The 14,156-nt window shown below is 39.8% G+C and overlaps 1 protein-coding gene across 1 annotated transcript in view; it reads right to left on the reverse strand.

The window, feature by feature from the left end:
* The window catches only part of PDIA5 (protein disulfide isomerase family A member 5), a 174,577-nt gene that overhangs the window by 103,308 nt on the left and 57,113 nt on the right, over nucleotides 1-14,156 (reverse strand). Inside the window, exons 4-5 of the mRNA XM_063116675.1 lie at nucleotides 2,589-2,672; nucleotides 180-225 (exon numbers count right to left, since the gene is read on the reverse strand). Of these exons, the coding sequence (XP_062972745.1) occupies nucleotides 180-225; nucleotides 2,589-2,672 (130 nt within the window). The remainder of the gene's footprint in view (nucleotides 1-179; nucleotides 226-2,588; nucleotides 2,673-14,156) is intronic.

The following is a 14,156-nucleotide window of genomic DNA, read 5'->3' on the forward strand; positions in this document are numbered from 1 at the left end:
TGGCAGATGTGCAGGAGATATGAGAACGAAAAGAAAACCTCTAGGTCACCCAAACAGCTGTTTGTGAAATGTATCACCCCTCCCACTCAAATATAAAGCTGCAAGCATTAACATCTGTTCTACATCCAAACATCTCCCTCTCTTTTTCTCCAGAATAGTTCAAACTACTGTGAATTTACCTTCAACGTGAGCGCTCTGCTATATTCAGTGTGAAAGGCGCCATCCCTGTCAAGAAATGGAGTATAGGGGAAAACAGCAATTAATTTTCAGAGTGCCATTAGAAAGTCATGCAGCTGTTTACTCTGGTCTGGATAAATGAAGTTTTCCTCAGCTTGCAAGGCTGTGCAAAACACAGCCATCAAAAACAAGTTCTTGAAACAAACAGGTCTCTAATGGGCAATCACTTCCACAAAGTCTTAATGAGAGCATTTAACACAAGCCAGATTTGGGGAGTGGCAGATGCACATGGGAACTTCCATTTGCAACAATGCACCGTTATATTTATGCATATTGGTCCCTAAAGTACTAAAATATTCACTAGGTAAAAGTCTCCTGAAATCAATGAGCTGGTAAACCAACCTACAATTGATTTGGGTAGCACAGGTGGAGACTCTCATTGAAAAGAATCAAGAAAGAATACAGACTGCCCAAGCTACTTCAAAGTCCAGGTGTTATAGTTTTTAAGAGGAGGGCAATTTCTTCCTGTAAGCACATCAGCTTTAAAAAAATCCTAACCCATCCAAGCTTGCCACTTTTACCATGGTAGAAGATCAAACAGATTCTAGTGCAGGTGAGAAGTCCCTTCCAAGTTTGGAGCTGCTGGTAACAAAGGGATGGTCCTGGACCCATCCTCAGCTTCAAAGTTCAGAGAAGGCCTGGGATTTATTTTGGTGTTGGTGCTTGCTGGGTATCCTGTCCTGACCACAAGAGAGAGTCCACAGGGCACGAATGGACACCTGAGGGTGACTTAGTCAGGCAAGTTGTGAGAAGAACAGCCTTCCCAACCTGACACCCTCCAGATGTGTTGAACAACTCCCATCACCTCCAACCAGCATGGTCCACGGTTGGGGAGGGTGGGGTTTATAGTTCAGCAAATCTGGAGGACACTGGGTTGGGGGAGGCTAAGGTAGACTCAGGCTAGAATAAGAGAACCTTGGATAGCACCAAGTACACAACTTGTTTGAATGAGTTCAGAAGCTCAAGGGAGGCCTTCTATGTTGCTTGAGCCAGGCTACCTCTCTGCCAAGTTCTATCCCTTCTTAAAGGGCTAATCCTCTGGCCTAGAATCTAGCACTTCGCCACCTCTGTCACCACCTATCCTGTGTATTGCTTGTGCTGGCACACAGGTACTGAGGTGTGTAAGTTCCCTGTTGTGATAGGAGCTAGCTCCTCAGGGGACTCTGGCTCAAGAGGCTCCTTGGCTGACAGTCACATATTCAACATTGGATCTGGGTCCAGCACCTCCATACTGCTGGTCTTCCTGATACAACTGGCCCTTCTCCTGGTTTCTGCTCAAGGTCAAAACACTGGGAGCTCAGAGCACTAGGCAAGAGCTAAAGCCTGCTTCCATCTCAGAGCTGAAAAGGGAGGTAGAGGCATGTGAATTTGCACCTGAGCTTGCCAGGTTCACTGAGCAAGCACAGGAACAAAGCTCCTACTTCCACCTGGATGGAGAGCAGGCTGAGGCATGTGGGCTTGCTGGGCATCCAGAGTGCCAGCAAGTGCAAAAGTAAGGGAGAAGTGGAGAGGCAGAGGTGTGATTACATTACATTATTACACTTATATCCTGCCTTTTTTTCCTCCTGCAAGATGGTTTACATAGTCCTTATTTCCATTTGATCCTCATAACAACCCTGTGAGGTAGGTCAGGGTCTGAGAGTCAGTGACTGAACCAAAGTCACCCAATGTGCTTTGTGGCTTAGTGGGGAATAGAACCAGGATCTCCAACGTCCCAGTCCAACTATCTAACCACTACACCATACTGGCTCTATTCACAAGAGATGCCTTGTATCTGCACTTAGCAGGTGCTTCAAGTGCCTAGCAAGCACACAATTTGTAAATTTCTTACTCTTTATGAGATCTATGCAAGTTATATATGAATTGTGCTGATTGCATAAACCTGATGAGCACAATCCAGGCAAAGTTAAGCACTTTGAGGTCAAATTGTTTTAAACTGGAGAGTTAAGCATGGATGTAGAGATCTCTTTTTCTCATAAAATCAATGGGACAGATGTACTCAACTGTAGTGGATTGTTCCAATACAAGTTAGCTGTAGACCATCAGTTCATAGCTCATAGCAGGCAGCCATTAAGAAGTTGCCTGCCCATGACTTAATCCTACATAGTGAATTGTCCATTAGTAGCCCAGTTGTGGAGTAAGAATGCAGTAGAATACAAATGTATAACAAAATGTTTATGCCTGCCTTAGGTTGTAATCCTACACATACTTTCTTAGGAGTAAGTCTCATTTGCACTTACTGTGAACTTGTATAAGATTGCGCAGCTTTGACAGTTTTAATTTTAGCCATTGGGTATTGAAGTAGCATGAACATTAGAAAAACCCACCTCGCAATCTACTCTTGTACTTACTTGTAATGTAATAACTCTACACCTTTCTCCTTCGAACTAGGGTCAACTTTCATCTTCTTGCATAGTTTTCGGCTCTCCGAATCACTGAAAGAGATAAACAAAAGATACTGATATTTCAAAGTATTATTGTCAATTTACAGTCAACAATAACTACATACAAGTAACTCCGGTTTAACAGCTTTACAGCAAATACTGATAATGTAGCTTAAGTCATAAGATAAATCTTCATTGGAGGTCTTGTTATATGTCTCACCACTGAGTGAAGCTAGATTGGTACGTACTAGAGATGGGGGCTTTTCTGTAGCAGCACCGATAATGGAGGTCTTCACCATCACTTGCTATCTGATCATTTTTTAAATGTAGGTGCCAAGGATCAAACCTGGGGCTTCTTGCATGCTGATGGACCTGAAGGCATTAGCTGGAGGGCATGATTCAGCTGCTAAGAATACACACTGCCCCAGAATCGTACAACTGAAGAGAAATTAGGTGATTTACTCAGCAGCAATCTTTGCTCAGCACCATTAACCCACTGTTTTCTGTAACAGCCAAGCCCATGGCAACCAGACTTTAGCAACATCTTAAGAATGTGAGATCAATCTTCTGGGTTATGTACACAGCCCCAAATCAGCAGAGTGCGTAGAAGCCTAGTAATGAAAAATATGTAAAGAGCTGAAATGGACTTCTCTGGTAAACAGAAATGGAAAGATTAACATCTAAAAAGACACAGACAAATGGCTGGAACGTCATGAATGAAACCTCAAGGAACATTGTAGACATTTCCAATACATGGATTTGTCACCAAGTTAATTATCACAAAGTTAATTTGTCACAAAATTAATTGCCAGCAAAAGTTATGAAGTTGAGAAGTAGAAGAGTTGCAGTTGCATAATAATAAGAAAAATGTAATACAGGACCCTGCCTCATTATTAATATGCTAAGTTTCCTTTTCTCTCACACAACAACAGCAGTGATGTAGATTATTGAAGTGCAATTCAACTGGATTTTTCATTTGTTTCTCTAAACAAATTCTAGAGGTGCAAGCGACATGCAAAACACATGGCCATTTGTAGTCTTTTCTCTGAGTTACCATGAAACTCCCTGAAACATTTGAGTATATTCTTTGAGAATCCCCATATTGATAGCAGCATTCTTGGTAGTGATTCCCATCATACTCCCAGAATTCAAGAACTTTAAAAATGTAATCAGAACTCGTGCAAGGAACAACATACATTGAAAAATATTAAAAGGATCTATCACAATAAGTAAGTGGACTGCGGGAGAAATCACTTACGATAGAATAGAGTTAGATATAGACATTAGATCACATATACTTCATAAGCACTCTGCAGATGTATGCCTGAAAATATATTTGCACAGGCGTGAAAATTTCAGAGACCAAGGAAAGAAACTAAAGGAGGATGCATTGAAGTGGTAAAATAGAAAGAGATATTGCGAGATGCAGGGGCATGCAAAAGATATAACCAGACAGCGAAAAATGTCAAAAGCAGATCTTACAACCAGTTATTAAATCTGGCTTAATATCCAAATAACATGTTGGCAGTTTCTGGAATCCAATGCAGCGCAAAGAGCCAAGAAGGGGAAAACAACTAAAACGATTTAAGTTCTTTATAATCTCTTCTTTAGAAGATGGTTTCACTCCACACACAAAATAACAACACACACACATTCCTAGAATTAGATATATAGGCCAGAGGGAAAGTATCTGCTGCAACAACTGGTTTTCTCACGTGCAAGTTTCCTTTAGTTTGCCTTGACTGCCCACATTTGAAATCAGATTTCACAATCCCATAGAAAATGTGGTCAAAATAATTCTAAATTAGGGAAAAGAGGTTCAGCCACTGGGCTGTGCATTATTTTACACCCAAATAAGACTAAAACGTATTACAGTTTTGCTTCCGGCAGCAAAATGTCTTGGGCCAGAATTGCTTACATCTGCGCTGACTTTATGAATAACAGCTGGCCATGGATAAAATCTTAATACCAAATCCTTGTTAAGGTTGGTGCTGACGTAAGGCCAGCAGGGAAAAGATAAGAAGATAGGATGATTCAAGCCAGAGACAGGTGTAATCCTATGGCCCAGACTGGAAGCATTATCTTTGCACTGGCACAAAGTGGCAGGATAAAGAGAATTAAGAGCAGGGCTAAGATAGCAACGCATCTCCACACTTTCTTGGATAGATTCAGAGAGGCACAGAGAGACATATATCTGTGTACCAGAAAGCCAGTCTGGCGACTCAAAGTGCTGAGCAAACATCTACACTTCAGAGACGTTGAATTGATTGGTGCCCCTTTAGAAAAGCTTGGTGACAGCAAGGGGCCCTTTCCTAGCTGAAGTGCTGCTGCTGCTGCTGGCATTCCTGTTAATTCTCTCGACATTTTCAAGCTGTCTTCTTGCAAATGTGAAGAATGAACAACAATAAATTAACACTATGTTATAGATAAGACAGGAGAGCTTGGGTGAGAAGAAAAGTTCAACACATACCCTGCAGATGGTAGTTTGCCTGACTGGAGAAAATGCAGCATACAGCCCTGCATAATAATCAGCGCTGTAGCATGCACTGGCATTAGCATTTTAAAGCACTAACTAGAAAACACCAGGACTTACTTCTTCACTTATTTCACCCATTAAAGAAAAACTTGCGATCTTGCCAAGGATCGCAAGCTCCTCACATACGCTCTTCTTTGCATGACAGATCATAGGGTTGTCAGAAAAGAAGCAAAACAAATTAGAGTCTGCAGAATACAGGCCTCTCTGGTTTCTGCAATATTACACACATAACATTTCACATAATTTGTCATTTCTTGGAACAATTTTAATTCTTCCATGGGTTTTTATTTTATGACTACAACACATAAACCGAGGACCCAAATGGAGAGTCCTTCCACAGGCTGAAGGAGAAAAGCAGACAGTGATAGGAGCCATTTTGCCCTGTCCCTCAACTAAAGACTTGTTGTGCTGGTATCATCTTCACATGTTTGTAAGAGAAATGGGAATAGTGCATAGTTGATGGTCAACTATCCAGACATATTACCATTTTCTGTTACTTCCCAGAATGAGACATACAGAGCATCAATATTTCCATGCATTGGGGTATATCAAAACATTGTATATAACTGTTTCATGCCTTGCAGTATGGCAAAGGTAAGACCAGTGGGCACATTTGGCAATTTAAGAAACGGTCCTGGGCACCAACACAAAATGGATGTCATTTTGGCATAGCAAAGGACATGTAACCTGGCCAAAACGCTGAGTACAAGGGAGAGGACGGATCTGAGTCCCAATACACTTAACAAATCATTTGAACCCATGGTTTTCAGCACCAACAGAAACCTATTTCACAGAACACCCCCTAAGGTGGTTTACTGTTACCCTTCTTAGTCCCCCCACCCAACTGTTTTCTCCTCAGCTTACCAGGCACAAGTCCCTGTTTACTTTCCCCCTTCTTTTTCTTGCTGGTTGGAAGTCCTTCAGAGGAAAATATTAACCCACAACCACGCCACCATCTTCATTGCCTAAAAAGGCCTTAGAGTGCCCTGTGTGAGCTAAAGGCGTGCATGGGCAATGAAGATGGCAATGGTTTGAGGCTCTCACTTTGCTTTGAAGCAATCCCAGCTATCAGTAAGAAAATGTGCTGTTGATTTTTATAAAATGGGAGGAGTAGGACACCTCAATGGGCACCAAGAAAGGTGTCTGAGGACACACTGGTACTCACAGGCACCATGTTGCCTACCCCTGCGGTACAGCACTGTACCCCAAAAGGAGAAAAGAAGCGAGACTAAATCCAAAGGTGCCCTTTTGCAGGCACAGGAGTTGGCAAAAATAAGAGCAAGTGTAACCACTACAGACTTTACCTATTAGAATACTGAACAAACTCCAATAGCAGTTGCACAAGTGTTTGCTTGCGTATCAATTTTTTTATTGTTTCATAAACATACATGACATAAAAGCATTACATAGAGACATTACATCTAAGGAAAATGAAAAAAGAGAAAGATAAAAGAAGAAAGATAAGGAAAAGGAAAGAAGAAAGAAAAAACAAAAAGGAACAAAGGGAAAAAATACACAGACCAAGGTTAAAGTGTATTTTCGGCTGTCTACACATCAAAAATGTGAATTATGTTCTCTCCTTGTTTGATACATTTAACACAATAATCAAATTATTTTCTTTCTTCTAACTATATCTCATACACTGAATCCACAGACAAATAATATTTTTTCTCTGTTTCTTGCAAAATTTCTATCAGAGGTGCACAAGTGTATGCTGAACCATCCTAGCAGCTGTTATCCTTCCATTCACAGTTTCTAGGATCCTTTTTGAACTTGAACAGGAGTCGTAACTAAGCTCAACTTAACCAGTGACTATGTAGAAATTTAGGGTCTAAAGAACTGGTTCTGATACAAATCAATGACTCATTTCCCCTTCTGATTTTTTCAATTTCATTTTGACAACTGTGTTTAAGACTGTCTCATCTGTGATGCTTGAGAAAAATTATGCAGTGGGAGTGGGGGAACAAGTTACCGGCTGTTGTTCATATCCATTGAACCTTTCAGAGCATTTTGACTGGTACTCATAAGTGCTGTAACTCACATTTATTATTATTTTTATTCAATTTCTGCTCAGCTTCCTAACAATGTCCTTGAAGCAGCTTACAAAGCGTAAAACACAACAGAAAAAAGCATAAAATCCCTCAACAAAATTTAAAACTAGTCCAGAATACTTCATCTCAAAAAGACTGCATAGTATGAAAACCTTGAAGACATCTAGATAGCACAAATTTGTTTTTAGATACAAGCACTAGAACTTTTACCCTCTGGATGCAACTCCAACTTGAGTAAAGTGTGTGTGTTTTGATCTGTCAATCAGTATATATTTCAAGGAAGGTTAAGGAACCATCAGTGTGGTTGTCTCTGATATAGGCCTAAAGTTTGCAATTGTGTATCCCATTAGACCAACAGAGGCAGAAGAATTCCATACAGTAAGAGAGGACTATACTTATATTTTTCAGCATGAATAATCATGCTCAAACTAAAGAGCTGTTCAAACAACACTTCTCTCCCACCTGCCCTCATGGCTAGATTGCACCAAATTCTACATCACAATGTCAGGGAGATTCCACTTTTGGATAAATGTTGAACCGCCCATGTTACCTTATACATGTGATGAACCAAAAAGGGGAGCTCTCTTCAATCTCACTATTTGCGAGTCTAAACTTGCCCAAGGAGCAAAGAGAAGAAAGGGAAAGACCACAGACTGAAAAGGCTACTCTGACCTTCCTTTCTCTTCTTTTCCTTTCCCCCCTCTCCCTTTCCACAGAAGCCAGAAAATAAAACTACCCTACCAAGCATCTGTTTCAGGAAACCCTTTCTGACAGCATTTGGTTAATGCCCTCCTTTATTCTGAATAACAATGAAATAGAAACACAGATTCAGTTTTCTGCTCTGAGGAGAATGCCTTTGGATTTCAGCCAACATCCCCATAACGACAAGCTCCTCACCTCTGGTGTGGAAAAGGATAATTAGGACAATAGCTCTTGTGATGGAGGGGAGGCGGGAGAGAATAGGAGGGGGGGAAGAGAAAGAAAGGGCGAGAAGGGAGGCTTTATGGATTCTGTAAAACTATGCACCTCAACAACAACACCTTTGCTGTTTTACCTATAATTTAGTACACTAGAGAAATGTAGGTAGTCTTGAGAAGCAGTAACTGCATAAAACAAAGTAGTGAAGTCCTAAAGAATGAGGATATAGTAATAGTAATAGTGGTTCCATCTCTCTCTCTCTCTCTCTCTCTCACACACACACACACACACACACACTCACTCACACACTTACACTTCACTGTCTAATGTATTTTCCCCCACCCCTTAGACAGTAATTCAGTACCATATGTGAAGTATTAAGAAAAAAACTGAGGCCACATCTTGAGACACACTGTATTCTATAACCCAGTTTACTCTGAAAAAGCACACAAGCAACTGGTTTATATTTTCTGTGGCCAGAAATAGTAATTTTAAAATATTATAAGACATTAACAGTGTAACAAATCCTCCTTGCGCCCTTTAACATGAATTACTGCTCCTACTAATCATTTACCCAGATGATACTTAGATCTAAGCCCAATTGGAGGTGCTTTATGCCTTCAGGTAAAAGCTGAAGGCATAAAGATTTCAGGTAAAAGCTAGAAATCTGCGCTTCCATGCTTGTTTAATAGGTTAGCTTGGGCTGGTTCTGTGATGTCTGAAAGCCCACTTAGAGAACTTAGATGAGAAATGACTGAAGAAGATCTTAAATCCAAGATCTTCTGCCAGAAGAGGTCCTTTGAAAAGATGCTTCATCTAGCACATTATTTTTCTTCACATTCTGAAAGCTCTAGTAGTAGCAGTAATTTTTATAAAACAGCAGCTAATTGTGCTAGCAAAATAAAGTTTCTGCTCTAGCTGCAGGGACTCCTTTGGTGTCCTTATTATGACTTCCTAATTCTGTCATGGCAGTTGCCACTAATGGAACTGGCAACACTAAGCCATATTTGTATGGATCCTTACAGAATAATGATCCCAGGCCTTTGTCTTTCAAGCTCAAATCCAAATACATACATGAGAAAGGGTTGAGGAGGAGGGAGAGAGAGAGGAGCACCCAGAAGCTATCAAAACAGATTTTAAAAGCTTTCTCTTGCCAAAGAACTGTGTGATAAGCATCCTCAATATGATAATGGCCTCTTGCTTCCACAAGGACAAAACCTAGACATGACTCTGAATGTAAGGAGACCCACCCAGACAAAAATGAAGGAATGAATAAGCTAGCCTAAAGCTAGCCTAAAGTCTATGACTCACTTCTATCCCTCTGAGGCACAGAATTCAACAATTGAGTGTCTCAATACGTCTGTATGCAGCACATGTCAAAATGATTTGAATAAGAGGAAGCACTGATAGACAAAACAATTATATGACAGGGAAGGGGAGAAAAGGGAGAAAAGACCAGCAAGATGTGACTGACAGGATTTTTTTTTTAATGAAATGAAGATATGTCTTTCTATAACTCAGCCTGGAAGTAAGCCTAAACAACCACATGTGGCTTCCTTGTTTACCCCTGCCTCTGCTTCTCTCCCCTTCCTCTGTTTCCCACATATCATATTTTAGATTTGCAGGCAGAGAACCTGTAAAGCGCCATGCACGCTGATGGCCATATTATTAACAACAGATGCATCCGGACAAGAACAGGCATGCTTAAACTCATTAAAATTAAATCACTAAACTCTAAGTGCTTAAGTGTATTGAATTCCACTTATTTTAATGAGAAATGCATGCACCTTTGCGGTAGGAGGGCAGGCAGATAACAGGAGAAGAGGGGGATAGAGAAGCAAACATAGGGGTAATTTTGGGTTGCCATGCTAAAAGTTATGCAAAATTTCTCTTGAAATCGGGGTATCTACATGGGCAAAAGACTACTGCCTATATTAACAAACAATTATCTTGGCAAAATTACACTCAAGCAAACTCCTCAGACAAATTATCTCCCGTTGAGAAAATAATGTCTAATGCTTTGCTTGAGACAGTTTACAATCATGCCATCAACACTGCGGCTTTTTCAATGGAAATCTCTGCAACAGGAATATCATTTAAAATTCTACATTAGTAATCTATGGCTAATTAATTCATTGTACTGATTACTGGCTTCAAAACTAATGACTCCCCACCCCCTTGCACGCAACACCAAAAGCTGGAAATCTGGTTTAAGTAAAAGATGGCAAATGAACAAATCAAATGCAAGGCAAGTGCCTTTGGGTGACAGCAGATAGGAGTGGAGAGAACTCCACAGCATAATATTCCAGCTATGTTGAAATCAGTGTGTTATAAAGAACAGTGTTTTCTAAGGAGAGGCATGTTAATAAGAGAAACTCTCTTGGAATTGGCAGAGCTCACAGAAGTTTAGAGGAGACTCCAAAGGCAGTGCAGGACTCCTTGGTGAAGAAAGGCAGAGAAACTTTCTTCTTTTTAAAAAGAGCTCTCTTTCATCATGGATGGGCTTTTAAGACTACAGATGATCGAATCCTCAAAATACCTTGACAGCAAGAGCTCGGCTGACTTCAATGATGCTCCTGCTTGCCAAAGTAATCTGCAGATCAGCCTTGTAAGTGGATGGGTCTGCCATTCAATAGGCTTGAACATATGTTTGGCCGGGTGTGGCAAGGAAGACCCACAAATTTAAATTTTTAGAGCAAATGCAAACTTATTCGATATTAGCATATTTAATGAATAAATAAATAACCTTTTTATATAACAGTGGCATGGATCGAGTCTTTAGACAAGTGGAATTCCATTAATGGGATTCTCTGCTGGAGTGAGAGGAAGGAAATGGTTTTTTTGTTCAATTCCTCCTTTTCCTTGTAGCCACCTGGTTTGGAATCCCTTCTGTGAATGGAAGGACAGCCAGCTCGTGGGCAAGTGTGCGTGTAAAATAAGCCTGAGCAACATTCTCTTGTAAAATTTTAATATAAAGCTCTTTGGCTACAGAAGTAAAGGGAAAGATAACATGGTTCCAGTCATTAATCAAACTGTGCAGGGAAGTTGCATTTCCCCTTGTTCAGCATGAACAGCAAGGGGTGTTATGAGTATATGAGGCCAGTATTTTACCATTATCCCTGACTCCCAATGCAATTCAATTTAAGGTGCTGGTGTTTACAGTTTGAGGAGCAGTATTTAAATGAGGGCCTTTTCTCATATGTTCCTGCCTGTGCTCCAGGATAGTCAACTGAGGGGCCTTCCTCCAAGTGCCCCTACACACTGAGATTTAGTGGGAGGCTGTTCATGAGCAAGCCTTTTCTGCAGTGCCCAGAAAATTGTGCAATGCTACTCCTGGAAGTCAGCATGGTGCCTACTTTGTTGACTTTTTGGCGCCAGGCAAAGACCTTTTCCTATGCCTTTTAAAAGTAACTGCTGTTTGCTTTACTTTTAATACATGTAATGCTGCATTTTAAAATAATCTCTATTTTTAGCTGCTCAGTTATTTTAAATTTTGAATTTTTGTTGCTGCTTTTAACGTGTTTTAGCATTGGTTTTATTTATTTTGCTTTTATTATGTAGGTTACCCTGAGAGCTTCAGCTATAGGGTGACTCAGAAATTGAATAAATAAAATTAAATTAAAAAATAATATCAGTATAGTCCAAACCATCCTTAATCCTTGACTTTTAAAAATTGTTATTTGTATTTTAAATGTTTTAATGTTGTACCACATTTAATTATATATATATTAAACTTTTGTATTATTTGTATTTATATGTTTTAATTATATCTGTTTTAACTGTGAAAAGCCACCCTGAGGCCCAATATTGGGAAAAAGGCAGTATACTACTACTACTACTACTAATAATAATAATAATAATAACAACAACAACAACAACAACAACCACAGCACCTTCAGTTGCCAAGTATCTGCTTCACCTCATATGTGGTGCCCATCTAATGTTATAAAACCAGTCTGGAGGGAACTGACCAAACTGATAGTATTATAGGCCTTATAAATCAGTTCAACTAAGTGACTACATACACATACACACACATCTTTAAAGATGGATGCTTTTTCAGAACAAATAATATTTTTATTGTAAGCTGTTAGACCTACTGCACAGAGATGGAACGAATTCAACCTTCTCTGCTAAAATTATGTTATACTAAGATATGGCTTATGATCATGATTGAGAAGTTATCCCATCCAATGCGATGTTTAGGAAAAAGGAGGCAGATATATGGATATTTAGATATATAGATTCAATTTCTGACCTATGCAAAAAATAAGTTGCTAGATAACAAACCAGAATCCTTAAGAAGCTTTTTTGAATAATAACACAAGCAAAACCCTAATACATTCTGTACACTCAGTACAATTTATGACAGAAAGTCAGAACACTTCCTCAACCCTTCTTTTTCCTTCCTCTTCTGTATAAAATTTCAATACATTATAGCTGAACAGTGTAACATCAGTAATGTGTTTGTGTGTGTGTTTAGGGATGCTCCTTGGCCCCCTCCCTCATTCTGCATTAAAATTCTAGATGTGTATCAAAAATAACTGGTAAAAGAATCAAAGAGTACTTTCTGACAACACAAAGCCAACCTGCTTGCAAACCACCACACCTAACTAAATAGTTCTCTCAGGCAGAACTGTCATCTGCAAATTTTAGGATCTTAAGTAAAACAGAGTGCTTTCTTCGTTGGCCCCAAGAAGTCTCTCCTATAGTTTAAAGAAATGACTGCTCAAAGCAATCCAAGTAACTGCTCTGTGTCCTTTCAGCTTAAAAGGAAGCCTGATTTCTAGCAAAAAGGTGCTGCTAGCAGCTAAGATTTTGGTAAATATTGTGTGAATAAGCTTTACTTAGAGCACAGTCAAAATCCAAACTACTTTTTTTTATCATCCATCCTTTAGGAGAGAGACATCTTGCACTTGTAATTACTATATACATGAGCATGAAAACAGTCCCCAAAAATCCCCATATTAGCTCATTTTAAGACTATTTCAACTGTCTGACATCATCCTTAAAGGCCAATTCACATGATCACTTAGTAAATGACAGGCTATTCCCAGACATTTGTTTTGTTTATTTGAAGTTTGCATGTAGTGCACGATTGGCTAATGAATCCACCATGGGTCTGGGCATGTTTCTTCAATACACATTTGGAAGGTTTATATAGGCATAGTCAAGCATCATCCAGGTCTCTGGAGGAACCTTCATGTAACCATAATCAATTGCATTGATCAATTCAAGACACAGCCAGCCACATACATGTTTGGTGGCCACATGATTGGTGGCCTTCATAGGCATCCAATTGCATTTCTACAAAGAAAAGGGCACTAAGAAGTATGTGAAACAATGTGAATGTGAAGTCAAGCTTCTGATCAATCAGAAAGGAGCCATTTAGGCCAGATGGCCTCTCCCAACTTCAACAGCTCAAAAACAGAGAACATGCATTATAATAGCAGATGGGCTACAAACCAAAAGCTCTGATTATGTCCAGAGCCTATATCTTATGCAACGCTCCATTTGAGGGAGAGGGCTTATTTGGTGAAGTCGAGAAAAAGGAAAACTGCATTTGTTTTGGCATCATTATTGCGGAACCTTTCATAAAGTGGAAATAGATCAATATAGACGTAAGCAGACATGTTCAAAGAGGCATAACAGCTTGTTTCATCAACAGCTTCACCTGCTTTGGAGATCAGGCTAATCTTCCTCTCAGACTGGATTTGTCTGATTGGTTGTTTAGCCAGCTTAAGCCCTAGACCCAACGCATCCCACCATGGTACTTTAATCAATTCAGGAGGCCTAAGCCACAGACACTAATACCTATACCATACACCTGTCCCTCCACAATAGCAGTAGAATTCTGAAAAAGGGGGTAAAACATTGCTTACATAAAACCCAAATTCTACAGTCCAAAATACTGCAACTCAGAGAAAATTTCAGGTATCTACTTCATTAAAAGGAAGTTTCATTAATGAAGTCTGAATACTGTTAATTCTTTGCCAGGGCAAATAGGGACTACAGGGACAAAAAGAGGGC

The sequence above is a fragment of the Elgaria multicarinata genome, chromosome 2 (assembly GCF_023053635.1).
Source record: "Elgaria multicarinata webbii isolate HBS135686 ecotype San Diego chromosome 2, rElgMul1.1.pri, whole genome shotgun sequence".
Classification (NCBI taxonomy): Eukaryota; Metazoa; Chordata; class Lepidosauria; order Squamata; family Anguidae; genus Elgaria; species Elgaria multicarinata.